This window comes from Neoarius graeffei, chromosome 19 (assembly GCF_027579695.1).
Source record: "Neoarius graeffei isolate fNeoGra1 chromosome 19, fNeoGra1.pri, whole genome shotgun sequence".
Classification (NCBI taxonomy): Eukaryota; Metazoa; Chordata; class Actinopteri; order Siluriformes; family Ariidae; genus Neoarius; species Neoarius graeffei.
In genome coordinates, this window is record NC_083587.1 from 61,213,156 (window position 1) to 61,231,839 (window position 18,684).

General features: G+C 39.0%; 1 protein-coding gene across 1 annotated transcript in view; it reads left to right on the forward strand.

Annotated features, from left to right (window-relative positions):
- csmd3a (CUB and Sushi multiple domains 3a) overlaps positions 1 to 18,684 on the forward strand; it is a 631,117-nt gene that overhangs the window by 250,791 nt on the left and 361,642 nt on the right. The window contains exons 24-27 of the mRNA XM_060900611.1: positions 7,155 to 7,346; positions 15,597 to 15,723; positions 17,125 to 17,327; positions 18,037 to 18,228. Coding sequence (XP_060756594.1) covers positions 7,155 to 7,346; positions 15,597 to 15,723; positions 17,125 to 17,327; positions 18,037 to 18,228 — 714 coding nt within the window. The remainder of the gene's footprint in view (positions 1 to 7,154; positions 7,347 to 15,596; positions 15,724 to 17,124; positions 17,328 to 18,036; positions 18,229 to 18,684) is intronic.

Sequence of the window (18,684 nt, forward strand, 5' to 3'; positions counted from 1 at the left end):
ACATACAGTGCTCAGCGTAAATGAGTGCACCCCCTTTGAAAAGTAACATTTTAAACAATATCTCAATGAACACAAACAATTTCCAAAATGTTGACAAGACAAAGTTTAATATAACATCTGTTTAACTTATAACGGGAAAGTACGGTTAATAATATAACTTAGATTACACATTTTTTTCAGTTTTACTCAAATTAGGGTGGTGCAAAAATGAGTACACCCCACAACAAAAACTACTACATCTAGTACTTTGTATGGCCTCCATGATTTTTAATGACGGCACCAAGTCTTCTAGGCATGGAATGAACAAGTTGGTGACATTTTGCAACATCAATCTTTTTCCATTCTTCAACAACGACCTCTTTTAGTGACTGGATGCTGGATGGAGAGTGATGCTCAACTTGTCTCTTCAGAATTCCCCAAAGAAAATAATTTATTTACACCACAAAGGTGAAGGTTACAAGAAGATCAGCAAAGCTTTACTTATCAGTCAGAATACTGTAGCAAAAGTGGTACAAAAATTTAAGAAAGATGGAACTGCAACCATCTCACAGAGACGTCCAGGTCGTCCATGGAAGTTAACACCTCGACAGGAGCGTCTTCTGATGAGAAGGGTTGAAGAAAATCGGCATGCAAGTTCACTGCAGTTATCTAAAGAAGTAGAAAGCCAAACTGGGGTGACTATTTCCCGTGACACAATACGGCGTACACTGCAGAGGAATGGCATGCATGGATGCCGTCCACAAAAGAAGCCTCTCCAAAAGCCCAGGCACAAAAAAGCCCGCCTAGAGTTTGCCAGGGCCCATGCTGACAAAGATGAAGACTACTGGGACTCTATACTCTGGAGTGATGAGACCAAGATAAATGTTTTTGGAACTGATGGCTTCAAAACTGTATGGCGTCGCAAAGGTGAGGAATACAACGAAAAATGCCTGGTGCTTACAGTGAAACATGGTGGTGGCAGTGTCCTTATGTGGGGCTGCATGAGTGCTGCTGGTGTCGGGGAGCTGCATTTCATTGATGGCATCATGAATTCACAGATGTATTGCTCTATACTGAAAGAGAAGATGCTACCATCACTCCGTGTCCTTGGTCGTCGTGCACTTTTCCATCATGACTAAACACACATCTAAGGCCACTGTTGGATTTCTGAAGAAGAACAGGGTGAAAGTGATTCAGTGGCCGAGTATGTCTCCTGATCTGAACCCAATCGAACACCTATGGGGAATTCTGAAGAGACAAGTTGAGCATCACTCTCCATCCAGCATCCAGTCACTAAAAGAGGTCATTGTTGAAGAATGGAAAAAGATTGATGTTGCAAAATGTCGCCAACTTGTTCATTCCATGCCTAGAAGACTTGGTGCTGTCATTAAAAATCATGGAGGCCATACAAAGTACTAGATGTAGTAGTTTTTGTTGTGGGGTGTACTCATTTTTGCACCACCCTAATTTGAGTAAAACTGAAAAATGTGTAATCTAAGTTATATTATTAACCTTACTTTTCCCGTTATAAGTTAAACAGATGTTATATTAAACTTTGTCTTGTCAACATTTTGGAAATTGTTTGTGTTCTTTGAGATATTGTTTAAAATGTTACTTTTCAAAGGGGGTGTACTCATTTACGCTCAGCACTGTATGTCCTTGATCTCTTGTTTGGCAAGTGATCCCAAAAGCTGTATGGATTGTTACTTCACAAATTATTATTATTATTATTATTATTATGTATTTTAAAGATGTTAGCAGGACTATGTGCCATTGTCTTTCAAAGATAAAAAGATTACACTGTTTTGACATCCACATCAGATTATTTGCTGTAAACAAATGTCTTACAGTGCATTACTTTTTAAAGGTAGACTGCCTTTCAGATTTTTCAAGTGTAGGTCGTAAAAAGAAATTTTCCCGACACCCAATTATTTTTGTTTAGTGGATCGAAAGCTACTGAATTCGAATCACAGACTTCCAATTTTATTAGTTTTTTTCTTTTCTAATAGAACAATTAATGAATTTAGAGCCACATGGCCCTAAGTTCTCGGCTATTTTTTCCTGCTTCACCATGACCCAATTCAAGATACTACCTGTACATCATGCATCACGTGGTGGGCTTTCCCCATTCGCGGGGAATACAAATTTGAAACAGGAGAGAAAAATGGAGGACGTGAGTGTGCGAATGAAATGTGAAAGACCGACTACAGTAACGGAAAGTGAGAAGAAAAGACGTTATGTTGTGAAGGAAAGGAAACGCAGGACCAAACTAATAAATATCGGAGGTGAGCGAGCGCCTCGGTGTGATCAGCTGTTTGTTTAGCGACAGAATGATGTAACAATCAGTACACGGTCAAAGATACGTAAACCTGTGCCTGCGCACTTGGACTTCCTCTGTCTGCTTGACTGCACGAAACGAGCAATTTCATGCACATTATTTGCTCGGGAATCCGCTCAAATTAAATAACTTCCTCGCCACAGAATGACCTGATATGTTGTGAGATATTACAGAAATAAACATATATCACAATAACCAAATTTCAGATGGAACTAAATTTCACCGATTTTATGAAATCGAAAGGCCGTCTCGCTTTAATTTTGTGGAACTAAGCGCAATAGCACCACCAGTGGTGGTAAGAAAAATACATACAATAGTGTGGTGAAGCAAGAAGCAAGGCTGGGTCTGATTTCTTTCTTGTCCAGACAGTAGATTCATGCAACCTCAGTATAATAAATGCAAACAAGTGGGATTTTTTTTTTTTATCCAATCATTCTTTGTTCCATGAAATGCATTTTTAGGAAAAATAGATAGACTAAGCACAAATTGTCCAATCAAAGTACAGTTACCCAAAGGGAAAACTCTAAGTTTATTGTTTTTGCTTTGTGAGAAAGGGGAACGATCGATGGAGCATGTTTCAACCCTAACGGTTTCATTATGGATTGATAAATAGCAGATTTCTGTCAGTATTTTTTAGCAAATGCAACATACATTTTTTTTTTTTGTAGCCTGCAATTCAGGAGCATCTTTTGGGGGCACGGTTATACAGTGGTTATCACTGTCGCCTCACAGCAAGAAGATTCTGGGTTCGAACCTCACAGTCAATGGGACCTTTCTGTGCGGAGTTTGCATGCTCTTCCCGTGTCTGCAGGGGTTTCCTCTGACTGTTCAAAGACATGCAGATTAGGCAAAAAAAACCCAGCCATTGGGGTTGCACAAGCCAGTGCATACTTAGTGCTGGTCCCAAACCCAGATAGATTGGGGAGGGTTGCATCAGGAAGGGCATCCAGTGTAAAACCTATGCCAAATCAAATATGTGGAACAGAGCCGCTGTGGTGCCCCTTAATGGGAGCAGCCAAAAGAAGGGGCATCTTTTATAGCACTTGAATGAACAGTGCGACAAGTTTTGATCCCCAGGAATTGGCATCACAGATAGCCAGTTATGCAAAAGTGCTGTGCGACTTGTTAATACATTGGTCTTGAAAACAAATGTGCTGTTCACAGCACTGAGACCTACACCATGAAGTTATGAATTTGTCATTTAAGCCACCAATGGATGAAAACAATGCATTAGCATCTAATTCATTGCGAAGATTTTATTCTGATCCATAGTCCTACTCTGTAAGAATTGTACTCATTTTAGTAATCTTGTTTGGACTCCAATCCCTGCTTCTTGTGTATCTTGTTATACGATGTGCTCTGATTCAACACTGGCACTGCCATCCTCGTTGTTGGCTCCTGAATATCTGTTACACACATAAAGAATGAAGCCATCCAGAGCTTGCAAGGTGACTAATACTTTATATTTACATGCAGTTCTGAGTGTTAGGGATTTGTGAATCAATAGTGATATATAATTACTCCTCATCTTGACATTTTCTTTGAAGAATTGAGCCTAATCCTGATAAACATCTCTTGATCTCTGATTGAATACTGAAGCAAACAAAAAAAGATGTTGCAGCTCTGAAAAGAAAAACGTAGCACTGGTTTGAGTTAGAAATAAACTTAATATCGTGGTACCAAAATTAGAGTTGGATAGAAAAGCGGAAGAAGACACTGATGGCCAATCCGGAGTCAAATTGGAGCCGAGCTACTTGACAAATGCCTTCCAGAGAAGCTGGCATTATGCACGTACTGACTGTGATAATAATGTGTGATGTTAATCATCTGAACAGAAAGTATTTTGTGAGGTGTAGATCTGGGTCCTGTTATAAAATCTTTGAATTTTACTTCATATTACCGAATATTAGTGAATTTAATTTTTTCTTTACCACAACCTTAATTAGAACATGAACACGTTAGTCATGGCTACATTCATAGAAAAGGGTTCTTCAAGGGTAATTTAAGGTTTATGGGATAAAGAAGGGTTCTTGGAGCTCTAAAAGGGCTCTAAGGAGAACCGTACATGGAAATACTCCCCCAGAGGAACAACTGAAGAACTCATACCTTGACAATGTCATAACACCCCTGATCAATTTTGGTTATCCAGCAAGGTGGATGAAAGATCCAGCCCAGAATGAGACTAGGCTATTAGTTTATATATATATATATATATATATATATATATATATATATATATATATATATATATATATATATATATATGAGTGATTCCACGCTTATGGGTACTGAAATGGGGACATGAACTTATTTTTAAAAATTCACCTAAAACCATTTCTTTTTTTACCATCAGGTCACAAAACATGTAATCTTTAATGAATGATACGTTAAAAGATAACTTTAATTTTCTGAGATGTAATAAAAACATATTTATATGCCAAAGTCAAGCCTATGAGTTCCAAAATGATGTCTGTTACATTACTTCTGTTACGATTGTCCATCTCGCGTCTGTTACAAATTAATTACAGTCTAGCTCTATACCATGTTAATCTTATTGAAAGAATGTGTATGTTTATTCTACTACACATGTTTATTAATTATATTTGCTAAAACATCACCTTCCTATGTTTCAAAAAGTAATTCTACATTGTTAAAATTGAGAATATATATGTCCACAACACTTCTGTTACGTTCTGACTTTGGCATATAAATATGTTTTTATTACATCTCAGAAAATTAAAGTTATCTTTTAACATATCATTCATTAAAGATTACATGTTTTGTGACCTGATGGTAAAAAAAGAAATGGTTTTAGGTGAATTTTTAAAAATAAGTTCATGTCCCCATTTCAGTACCCATAAGCGTGGAATCACTCATATATATAAAACTGGTCTCTCATTTGAGACATTATGGTCAAAAAATAAATTTGCTAATTTTTTTGCATTTACCTAACACTCAATGTATCTTTTGTCATGTTTAATAAGAATAAAGATAATATCTTGCTTTATCTGGCCGCCACTGTGGAATTTTTTTTTATTACAATTCAAATGTTTTTGTAAAATTGATTTACATATAAAATAACTACATCATGAAGAATTAAAGCCCCTCCTTCACAGGTGAGTGAAAATATTGAATAAATTTCCTCTTTTTGATTGCTTGGGTTAAAAATGCCAAGTTATGATGACTGAATTGATTATTCACTTAAATATGAATAATATGATACATTTTGGGTATTTGATATGGCGAAATAGGACACAATGGAAAAATCAAGAACACACCGGAAAGATGAGAATAACGGCGGTGGTAAAAGAACAGCGACTGTACCGGCTGAAGGTCGCGCGGGTCTCTGCTGCGGCGCGCGAGCAACGGGACATCACTACCGCACCGGATGGAGTGCGAGGCAGGGGTGGGGCAAAATGACTGGCCGTAGAGTCTATCAAAAGTTCGATCTAAATTGACCATGGTTGCAAAATATTGGCCAAAAATATGCAAACACTATGAAATATGGAAGTAAGATGAAAAAGAAACATTCTATTGCCTTATACTGCAAGACTAAAACAAAATAAAACTGTCAAAACTCACCTTTTCAGCGATAACGTCCGAACAGATCACCCGCGTAACAGAAAGACCGCAAATGGAAGCACGATCAACTTCTAACTGTTGGAGTGGAAAATTCCATTCTACACATGCAAATTGTTAATGTGTGTCCTTCCCCGCACACAAACAACACGCTACAGTAAAAAACAGACCACAACTCATTTTATAGCTCAGAAATTCATACAAGACCAGCTACCATCGTAATATTCTGTAAGAAACATATTCTATACCTAACTTTCAGCTTTCGTTTTAAAAAACAAAATTGCAGATTTATAACCAAATGTTTATATGGCGTAGTGAGTTTAAGTGAATACTTTTGGTGAGGTCGTGACCTTGACCCTGAGGCTTTCCGTTTAGATCAAAACACACGATCGGTTTTGGGTCGGCGGAAAATGGAGTTACAACGGTGATCAAATATTTTGCATGATGTTTTATTACGGTTATGATTATTCTGTGAGCGCACCAATCCTTAGGTGTGTAAAGTTACAACTTAAAATACAATTAGTGATAACTGTAGACTTTTCAGTGGACTACAACCTTTTTAAGGGAATGCAATGTAGTCGACCGTTTATCATGTCCCAGATCAAGCCGCCATTTTTCCACAAATTTGCAGAATTTTTGCCAAATTCTGAATAGAGTATTCGCATCAAAGATTTAGTTTTATCTGTATTATTTCTTTCATCATTTTATTTCAAATTAAAAACAACATCACCAATCAAAACTGTATAGTTTATTGACTGTGAGTATGTTTAGTGGGGGACCCCCACAGTACCCAGTTTCTGAGACAGACCCATACTGTATGTGTGTATATATATATATATATATATATATATATATATATATATATATATATATACATAAAATGGGAATTTACATCTTTAACCAGTATTATTATGTTGAGTAGCATTGCTGCGTCTCAGCTCCAGGGTCACCAGTTCAAGCCTGAGCTTGACTTACTGTCTGTATGCAGTTTTTCTTGTCCTTCCTGTTTCTGAGTGTGTGTGTGTGTGTGTGTGTGTGTGTGTGTGTGTGTGTGTGTGTGTGTGTGTACACATGGTGTCCTGCACTGGACTGGCATCCCATCCAAGGTGTATTATAGCCCCTTATACCCAATGTTTCCTTGATAGACTCTGGCTCCAGTGCTACCCTGACCAGGATAAAGCGCTTACACGAGATTACAGAACAAACAAATGCATCTGTTTCCCCACACTAATCCCTGCTCTCTGTGTTCTTTTCTCAGGTTTTGAACTCTCTCACTGTGACGAGCCAGGTGTGCCACAGTTCGGCTCTAAAGTGAATGACCAAGGCCACTTCGCAGGAAGTGCTGTCACATACCAATGTGACCCAGGCTACACACTCCATGGCAGCAGTTTGCTGAGGTGTATGACGGGTGAGAGGCGAGCATGGGACCATCAGCTTCCTTCCTGCATAGGTATCTGTCTAACATTTTACTAACAACACTCTTGTAAATCTTGCTTGGTCTGGCAATGTGACAATGACTACAATTTTATCGCTTTTTTTTTTTTACCCATATGTAAATTCTGCTTTGTTTAAATGCAGTTCTACTTTTTCTACTTTGACTTCGATTTTTTTTTCTGAATAATTAACATTATGATTTAATCCTGTTATGCTCAACTTGAAAGATGCCCAAAAGCTGAAGTGGATAAAGATAGTGTTTTGATAGATAGGGACAGTGTGAGATTTTAGCATGCATCTGTTTAAAAGGATTTATATGTCATGCTGTGTGATTATACATGGAGCACATAATTTTCTTTGATTATCGTTATGTTACTTTAGAGGACAAACTTACATATTAAATGATTTATTAGTTTAATTCCCTGCACATCTTCATCTAAAACAAGTGGCTACGTCTGATCAGATTCTCTGCCTCATTATTTTCATCCCACTGTTGAAGCAGTTAAATAATTATAAGGGGAACATAGTGCTGACATAACAGCTAACACATGATAGCTAGGGTATGATATTTTCACTGCCTTTTTGTGTTTTTAACAAGTAACCTTACAGAAAGTGCATTTAAATGTTTTTAAAATGTTTTAAAAAAAGTGTGAATGCTGTTGAATAATTATTACTTCCTCATTTATTAAATTTTTTTAGAAAGAAAGATTACAGTCGAGCCCCACTGTGATTTGTCGATATGATTATGATAAACCTAAAACCGAATTCCTTTTGCTTGGTTCGTCGTCTTTTCCTGTTCAAAGGAATTCAATTTTCCGTCAAGCAAAGTTAAATTCTGGCTAATTATTAATGGGTGGAGGTGTTTTATTTTGTGTGGCATGTCTCTAATTGGCTTCTATTGTAAATAGCAATCTTTATACATATCATTATAGGTAATAATGCGGTGTAATGTCAAATGTTTTCTGGTAGAAGAATATACCAGTGTATTAAAGTGCCAAAAATTGTCCTTGTTGAATGAATAACGACTAATGGTTTTATTACTATAACATCAATATTATATATATCAAATATTTAAATACAACCCGATTCCAAAAAAGTTGGGACAAAGTATGTAAATAAAAACGGAATGCAATGATGTGAAAGTTTCAAAATTCCATATTTTATTCAGAATAGAACATAGATGACATAGCAAATGTTTAAACTGAGAAAATGTATCATTTAAAGAGAAAAATTAGGTGATTTTAAATTTCATGACAACAACACATCTCAAAAAAGTTGGGACAAGGCCATGTTTACCACTGTGAGACATCCCCTTTTCTCTTTACAACAGTCTGTAAACGTCTGGGGACTGAGGAGACAAGTTGCTCAAGTTTAGGGATAGGAATGTTAACCCATTCTTGTCTAATGTAGGATTTGAGTTGCTCAACTGTCTTGGGTCTTTTTTGTCGTATCTTCCGTTTTATGATGCGCCAAATGTTTTCTATGGGTGAAAGATCTGGACTGCAGGCTGGCCAGTTCAGTACCCGGACCCTTCTTCTACGCAGCCATGATGCTGTAATTGATGCAGTATGTGGTTTGGCATTGTCATGTTGGAAAATGCAAGGTCTTCCCTGAAAGAGACGTCGTCTGGATGGGAGCATATGTTGCTCTAGAACCTGGATATACTTTTCAGCATTGATGGTGTCTTTCCAGATGTGTAAGCTGCCCATGCCACACGCACTAATGCAACCCCATACCATCAGAGATGCAGGCTTCTGAACCGAGCGCTGATAACAACTTGGGTCGTCCTTCTCCTCTTTAGTCCGAATGACACGGTGTCCCTGATTTCCATAAAGAACTTCAAATTTTGATTCGTCTGACCACAGAACAGTTTTCCACTTTGCCACAGTCCATTTTAAATGAGCCTTGGCCCAGAGAAGACGTCTGCTCTTCTGGATCATGTTTAGATGCGGCTTCTTCTTTGAACTATAGAGTTTTAGCTGGCAACGGCGGATGGCACGGTGAATTGTGTTCACAGATAATGTTCTCTGGAAATATTCCTGAGCCCATTTTGTGATTTCCAATACAGAAGCATGCCTGTATGTGATGCAGTGCCGTCTAAGGGCCCGAAGATCACGGGCACCCAGCATGGTTTTTCGGCCTTGACCCTTATGCACAGAGATTCTTCCAGATTCTCTGAATCTTTTGATGATATTATGCACTGTAGATGATGATATGTTCAAACTCTTTGCAATTTTACACTGTCGAACTCCCTTCTGATATTGCTCCACTATTTGTCGGCGCAGAATTAGGGGGATTGGTGATCCTCTTCCCATCTTTACTTCTGAGAGCCGCTGCCACTCCAAGATGCTCTTTTTATACCCAGTCATGTTAATGACCTATTGCCAATTGACCTAATGAGTTGCAATTTGGTCCTCCAGCTGTTCCTTTTTTGTACCTTTAACTTTTCCAGCCTCTTATTGCCCCTGTCCCAACTTTTTTGAGATGTGTTGCTGTCATGAAATTTCAAATGAGCCAATATTTGGCATGAAATTTCAAAATGTCTCACTTTCGACATTTGATATGTTGTCTATATTCTACTGTGAATACAATATCAGTTTTTGAGATTTGTAAATTATTGCATTCCGTTTTTATTTACAATTTGTACTTTGTCCCAACTTTTTTGGAATCGGGGTTGTAATATTGGCTGGCTTTGAGCGGTCTATCAGATGTATTCCATTCAGATAGCATGATATTGAACGAGTCAAAGATGAGTTATTATTATTATTATTATTATTATTATTATTATTATTATAATACACTCTCTTCATATCAGCATTCTTGAAGGCCAACACTAGCTTAACCACGACTCGGTGCTGTTAGCACAGCAGTCCAGTTACCTTCCAGCCAGTGTAGTGTTAGCAAGGTAGTGTTGTAGTGTTAGCAAAGGCCAACGCTAGCACAGTCAAGTCGATTATTATTATTATTATTATTATTATTATTATTATTATTATTATGCCTGTGTAACTTACTTAGCTACTGTTAACATCAACATCAACAGCTACACACAACGAAGCTACCTTGCAGCCAAAATTCTCTCAAAATCTTCCTTTTTTAATGAAAAAAAATTGGCAGCCCAGTTTGTTTACAAATTGTCACAGTCGCTTGCTAGCATGGAAGTTTTACGTGTTCGACATGTGACATCATGTTATCTTGACAACTGTGCAATATCATAAACCATATTCAGTGCTCATTCTCCACTGGGTAGAGTGACATAATACATGTAGGATAAGCAATATGCTACCGATATTGCATGCTATCAAACCAAATGAGTAAAACCCGCTAGAAGGGAATAGAACACGTTTTTATTCCATCAAAAAAAGGTGTCCTGTGTGTATAATAATAGTGGAGCTCCTGCGCGGGCCTTTGGCCCATGCGAGCAGAGCCCCATAGGCATAGAGTCTTCTTCTTCTTTCGGCTGCTCCCGATTAGGGGTCGCCACAGCGGATTTTTCGTCTCCATTGCTCCCTGTCTTCCGCATCCTTCTCTACCACACCTGCCACTTTCATGTCCTCTCTCACCACATCCATGTATCTCCTCTTTGACCTTCCTCGTTTTCGTGTGCCTGGCAGCTCCATCCTCAACATTCTCCTTCCAACATGCTCTGCATCTCTTCTCAGGATGTGCCCGTACCATCTCAGTCTCATCTCTCTTAGCTTAATTCCCAAGCTCTCCACATGTGCTGTCCCTCTGATGTGCTCGTTCCTTATCCTGTCCAACCTCCCATCGCAAACCTTAACATCCTCAACTCCGCCACCTCCAACTTTGCCTCCTGTCTCTTCGTGAAGGGTATGGTCTCCAATCCATACATCACAGCTGGTCTCACTATTGTCTTATACATCTTACCTTTCACTTTTTCTGGGACTTTCCAATCACAAATGACTCCCGAAATCCTTCTCCAACTGCTCCACCCTGCCTGCACTCTCTTTCTCACCTCACTATCGCAGCCCCCATTTTCCTGCACAGTTGACTTGAATAGGTATAGAGTGTGGCCAGACCCCACAGGCATAGAGTGTGGATACATAAAGAAACCCATCGGGTTGTTTTCTGATGGTTTCGGTCCTGTGCGTGCCTGCCACCAGACCAGTGTGAGTAATTACCAGTCATACACGCCGCCTAAGCCCTGTGATGACCTGGTGACTTGTCCAGGGTGTACCCCGCCTCTCGCCCGTAGTCAGCTGGGATAGGCTCCAGCTTGCCTGCGACCCTGTAGAACAGGATAAAGCGGCTAGAGATAATGAGATGAGATGAGACATGCCGCCTAGTGGCCAGTGTTAGTAATTACCAGTCATACACACTGCCTAGTGGCCAGTGTTAGTAATTACCAGTCATATACACCGCCTAGTGGCCAGTGTTAGTAATTACCAGTCATACACACCGCCTAGTGGCCAGTGTTAGTAATTACCAGTCATACACATGCCTAGTGGCCAGTGTTAGTAATTACCAGTCATACACACTGCCTAGTGGCCAGTGTTAGTAATTACCAGTCATATACACCACCTAGTGGCCAGTGTTAGTAATTACCAGTCATACACACCGCCTAGTGGCCAGTGTTAGTAATTACCAGTCATACACACCGCCTAGTGGCCAGTGTTAGTAATTACCAGTCACACACACCGCCTAGTGGTCAATGTTAGTAACTACCAGTCATACACACCGCCTAGTGGCCAGTGTTAGTAATTGCCAGTCATATACACCACCTAGTGGCCAGTGTTAGTAATTGCCAGTCATATACACCGCCTAGTGGCCAGTGTTAGTAATTACCAGTCATACACACCGCCTAGTGGCCAGTGTTAGTAATTGCCAGTCATACACACCGCCTAGTGGCCAGTGTTAGTAATTGCCAGTCATACACACCGCCTCGTGGCCAGTGTTAGTAATTGCCAGTCATACACACCGCCTCATAGCCTGTGTTAGCCAGTAAAGAAATAAAACAATAGGCTGGCTATGATATAAGAAAATTCTACAACCCAGAAACAGATGGAAGCTCCGCTTTTAGGCAGTGCCTAAATCTATATATTACTATATATTGCATTGTACCTGCTGCCTGACCTGCATGTATACTGCACACTTGATGAAAATTGGTGTCTGCAGTTATTTTTCAGATCCTAACTTCTTATTTCAGAGGTTAGTCACTATATACTCACTGTAATAGCTGATAGTATAAGTCAAGTGTGATAGCATCTTGAATTAATTTTATTTGAGGCAGTGGCATTATTAAAGTTTTCCTGCCTTACCAAAATCTATGGTCATGAGCCATTCCTGGTGGAATGGCCTTATAATTCATCGTAGAGGCGTCCTTTAGTAGCTAGAGCCCTCGGGAACATGACCGGTCAGTCATCTTTCCCTGGTATATACTATCAGCCCAAACAGTCAATACAGTTATCTACAGTCTGGCTGTTACAGTTGACTGCATTCTGTAACAATTAGTCTTACTAGATTCAGAAAAATGACAAACACTGCAAAGCAAAGTAGATGTATAGATCTACATGATATGCTTCTTGAGCTGGGAACTCATTCAATACTTCACTCGTATCTTGCACATCGGCCTCTTCCTGTTGAAGATCAATGCTCACTGTAATTATCCAAATTTGCAACCAGAGCAGTAATGAGACTTAATAAATAATATGTTCGGTGGTCGATACAGAATCTTTTTTTTTTTCTTAATCTCATCCATTTTGTAAGGCTACATCGCTGTCAAAGTGACAGCACAGCTGGTTAACGCATTTCTACCCATTTTCACTCAGCTAATTTGTCTTCCTGTCATCTGTAAAGAAGCTTACATGTTATTCAATTATGCCCTCGCTGCTGTTATCACTGATTGTCCATATGTGCCTTTGAAATCTGTGTTTATGACAAGCACTATGAGAAGTATGATGATGGCACTTTTTCCCCCCTCAGTGATGAATGCACTGGTCTCCTGTTTCCAGAGTGGGTCTGGGCTCATATATAACCCAGATAGCATTAATTAAACATGGGAGCAAAGAAGTGCACTTAAAGCATGACGCTTTGCCCATGCATAAATGCTTTGAGTGTTCGCCCACATTAGCATACTTGTGGAAGAGGCTGGTGTGTGATCATAAATGTGGCAGTACTAAAAAATAAAATAAATAAATAAACAAATAAATAAATGTTAAAAAGACCATATTTCATCAGGTCATCATTAAGATAAAAAAAAAAAAAACTTTCACAAATGAAGAGCAGGGTCCAAAACTCTAAAAGCATTAATAACATTTAATTAAGTATTATTAATAAACCATGAATTAAAATATATGGAGTTTATCACATTTAAAATCACAGCAATAAGTACAAGAATTAGTCAGTAAATTGGAAAAAAAAACGATAATTGATTGATTAATTAGTTAATTGAACAAAATTTTAAAATAACGTAGTCATAAATGAAGTAAAGGTAATAAAGTAAAAGTCTTCTATTTGTTAATATATGTTTTATTTCCATAATATTTTTATTGCATGTTATAATGTAAAGTTGCTTTCAGAAAAATAAATAAATAAATAATTCAGTAATCGTTTGCCAACAGGACCTTTTGTGTTCTGTCTTATTTTCAGTCATCTATTATCTGCAATAAGTAAATGAAAGTCAGATTTTATTTTTCATGCAAAAAGTATGCAATTTGTCACAGTTTAACTCGTATAAATGTATTGCTGCATTTTGTTACACAATTATTAAGGTTTCATTATAAATAATTAGTTTTTTCTTTATTTAATTCAGTCACAAAGGCAATTTGTCAAGGGTTAATAAACGATGTTGAAATGGAAAAATACAGTGACAAAAAATGTCATATTTATTGATGAAAAAAACTTAAAGCTAGACTGCCTTTCAGATTTCTCAAGTGTAGGTCATAAAAAGAATTTTCCCCGACACCCAATTATTTTTGTTTAGTGGACTGAAAGCTACTGAATTCAAATCACAGACTTCCAATTTTATGAGTTTTTTTTTTAAATAGAACAATTAATGAATTTATCTCCACGTGGCCCTAAATTCTCTGCTATTTTTTCCTGCTTCACCATGACCCAATACAAGATACTACGTCATGCATCACATGGTGGGCTTTCCCTGTTCACGCAAGGCATTGTGGGATACAAATTTGAAACCTGAGAGAAAAATGGAGGACGTGAGTGTGCCAATGAAATGTGAAAGACCGACTACAGTAACGGAAAGAAAGCGAGAAGAAAAGACATTATGTTCTATACGAAGGAAAGGAAACGCAGGACCAAACTAATAAATACCGGCGCTCAGCGAGCACCTCGGTGTGATCAGCTGTTCGTTTAGCGACAGAATGATGGAACTGTCAGTGCACGCTCAAAGGTAAACCTGTAGGTGGCAGTAACGCAACACTGTGGATGCCAGCTGCTGTAAAACCCAAATGAAGAACAAGAAGAAAGTAAACCTGCGCATGCGCACACGGACTTCCCCTGTCTGCTTGACTGCACGAAACGTACGATTATTTGCTCCGCTCAAATTAAATAACTTCCCCACCACAGAATGGCCTGATATTTTGTGAGATATTACAGAAATAAACATATATCACAATGACTACATTTCAACCGGAACTAAATTTCACAGATTGTATGACATCGAAAGGCCGTCTAGCTTTAAAAAATGAACTAATTGTTTGCCAACAGGACCTTTTGTGTTCTGTCTGATTTTCAGTCATCCATTTTGTGCAATAAGTAAATTAAAATCAGATTTCATTTTTATTCAAAAAGTATGCAGTTTGTAACAGTTTATCTATAATATATTAGTGCAATTTTTCACTCAATTATTAACGTTTCATTATAAGTAATTATTGTTTTATTTATTTAATTGAATCACAAATGCAATTCATTAAGGATTCATGAAAGATGTTGAAATGGAAAAAGTATAATGACAAAAAATATTTTTACTGTATTTATTGATGAAAAAAATTTTGAAGAAGCTGCATTATTTTTAATTATAACGTGCTGCCATTGAATTGACCTGTTCAGCTATTACAGTGTTACCACCACCGTGCTTCACCATGCATGTTTTTCATGATCCGACACATCTGATTCTTCAAGTTTCCTGTACCTGGAAGTAATTTGTAACATTGTCGTTTGAAGAAAAAAAAAAATCAGTGCAGTAGCTGCCACTTTGTCTTTTGGGAATTTGTGAACAGGCCATTTTATACATCAGAGATATGAGCAGTAGGTCACAGCGTAATAACCTGTTTATTCTGATGCATTGTAGCGGAATGTGGCGGAAGTTTCAAAGGTGAATCATCGGGGCGAATATTATCTCCTGGATACCCGTTTCCTTATGACAACAATCTCCGCTGTACATGGGCCATTGAGGTGGACTCAGGCAATACTGTCAGGTACCTCAGCTTCTCTTTCCAAAATAAATTTCATTAAGACCTCAGGAAAGTAAAATTCTTTTTTTTTTTTTTTCAGCTAAAATTCTACTGCCAATATTTGACCAAGGTTTAGAGCTTCAGAAATTGGGGTACTGCTAAAACAATATACAGTATGTAGGTCACTGATTAAAGGGAATTACAAAGGAGAATGTGAAATTAATTATAGTTTCGCAGTCAGGATCAGCAGTGACCCAGAGGAGGAACAGGGAATTAAATGTTAAAATATGTCTGCTAAATATATTCTGTGATAAAGCTTCAGAGCATCACAGTAATGGATGACAAGACAAAGATCAAGACTGTGTTGAATGGTCTCCGGATGCCCAGCGTGAAACAGCTGACCAGAAACATGATGGACGTCCATTAGAAGAAGAAAGAAGAAGAAGAAGAAGAAACTTTTATTTGTCACATGCACACTTCAAGCACAGTGAAATTCATCCTCTGCATTTAACCCATCTGAAGCAGTGAACACAAGCACACACACCCAGAGCAGTGGGCAGCCACACTACAGCGCCTGGGGAGCAGTCAGGGGTTCGGTACCTTGCTCAAGGGCACCTCAGCCCAAGGCTGCCCCACGTTAATCTAACTGCATATCTTTAGACAGTGGGGGAAACCAGAGTACCTGGAGGAAACCCACGCAGACAAGAGGAGAACATGCAAACTCCACACAGAAAGGCAGTTTGAACCCGGAACCTTCTTGCTGTGAGGCAACAGCGCTAACCACTACACCACCGTGCCACCAAGTAGGCTACTCTGCTTTGATTGGGTCTTGGTACCAAAAAAGTCCTTGTTGTTTGTTTGGTTATTGTAGAGGGCGGCACGGTGGTGTAGTGGTTAGCGCTGTCGCCTCACAGCAAGAAAGTCCGGGTTCGAGCCCCGTGGCCAGCGAGGGCCTTTCTGTGCGGAGTTTGCATGTTCTCCCCGTGTCCGCGTGGGTTTCCTCCGGGTGCTCCGGTTTCCCCCACAGTCCAAAGACATGCAGGTTAGGTTAACTGGTGACTCTAAATTGACCGTAGGTGTGAATGTGAGTGTGAATGGTTGTCTGTGTCTATGTGTCAGCCCTGTGATGACCTGGCGACTTGTCCAGGGTGTACCCCGCCTTTCACCCGTAGTCAGCTGGGATAGGCTCCAGCTCGCCTGCGACCCTGTAGAACAGGATAAAGTGGCTAGAGATAATGAGATGAGATGAGATGGTTATTGCAGGCCAAATCCAAGATAAGATAAGAGGATGTCAGCCAGATTTATGAATCTTGACACAAGTGGCAAAGCTTGGAGCTCATTGATTTCCCATGATAAGACAGAAGAAGAACTTAATAAGTTCCATTGGAATTAAAAAGATGTTACGTCTTCTTTCTCCTTCTCCAGCCTCCAGTTTCTCGCCTTTGACACGGAAGCATCTCATGACATCCTGAAGGTGTGGGACGGCCGTCCCGAGAACGAGATGCTTCTGAAGGAAGTAAGCGGTTCCCTGTTGCCTGATGGGATCCACAGCACCCTCAACATCGTTACCATTCAGTTCGAGACCGATTTCTACATCAGCAAGTCTGGCTTCGCTATCGACTTTTCCAGTAAGCTACTTTTTAATTTAAAATAAATCCATGTTCATGAATTCAAAAGAAATAGATTTGGTTTCAGGCCTGGCATGGATGTCAGTACGTCAAGCTCAGTTATTCCTGCAGGATTAAATATAATACATTTAGATGTCAAATTAATTTTCACTGGGCCAGTAAGCCACAGGATAATCACACAGAGGATAAATGCTGAGAAATCAATACGTAAATAAAAATGGTCCACGTTTATTTTTCAAAGACTTGCATCAGGACAGACCTCAGGAAAAAGCTCTGAATGTCTTACCTCCTTCTGTGCATCTGATACAAGGCTGCAGGAAATTAAATAAATATCTGATATATTGCAGTCCGTCTCTATCTCTTCGCTATCACTGATTGCCATAGCAACCAAGAAGTGGCATTTACTCCAAGCGATAAATGTAAGAAAGATTCTGTATCAGAAAGTATTAAAACACTAGAACATTTTCATCAGGAAGATAAGAACACAACTGTACAACAAACGTTTTGAAGAAGTAGAGTCAGTGGCATGAAAACACCTTCTGAAACACTTGACCTGAACAAGGGTGGACGGATTTATTTTGAAGAACATTTTTGTAATGTGAAAACACCTGCTGAAATACTCAACCCCTGATACACAGACTTGGCTAGGAAAATTCTGATGCATTATACTGATGAATAAAACATCAGTTCTGCTGTTTGTACTTGTCAGGTTCAGTAGCGACCGCCTGCAGGGATCCAGGAACACCAATGAATGGCACACGGAGCGGCGAGGGCAAGGAACCAGGTGACACCATGACATTCGTGTGTGACCCAGGCTACGAACTACAGGGCGAGTCTCGAATCACCTGCATTCAAGTGGAAAACCGATACTACTGGCAACCAAGCCCTCCTACTTGCATTGGTGAGATTTTCTTTTTTTTTTTTTTTTTTTCAATTTGCACTGCTTGCACCTAAAACCCCTTTGAGAACTTTGGGTGCACCTCATTTCAAGCATTTCACACCACTCAGGGCACAGCAGAACACCATAAACTCCAACCAGAAATGAATCTCACCCTTTCAGAACCTGAAAAACGTCATTAAAAATAAATCTTGTTGACAGAAATATCTGATCGAGTGCTCAGTCAGCATTCAGATGCTAGAGGCATGTCCTCTGACTGGGAAATTGCTGGTGTTTTGCAATCAACTGCAGTTTGTAAAACTAGTGGTCAAAATTGCTTGAAGTTATTTTATTTTTCCAAATTCAGAGTGATGGATGTGTTGGCTTTTTTTTTTTTTCTTGTTGTTGTTTTCCCTTTGAGTCCTGATAAAGTAAGGCACTATGTTGATTTGATTTGACATGTGCTTTCTTGCATGCTGG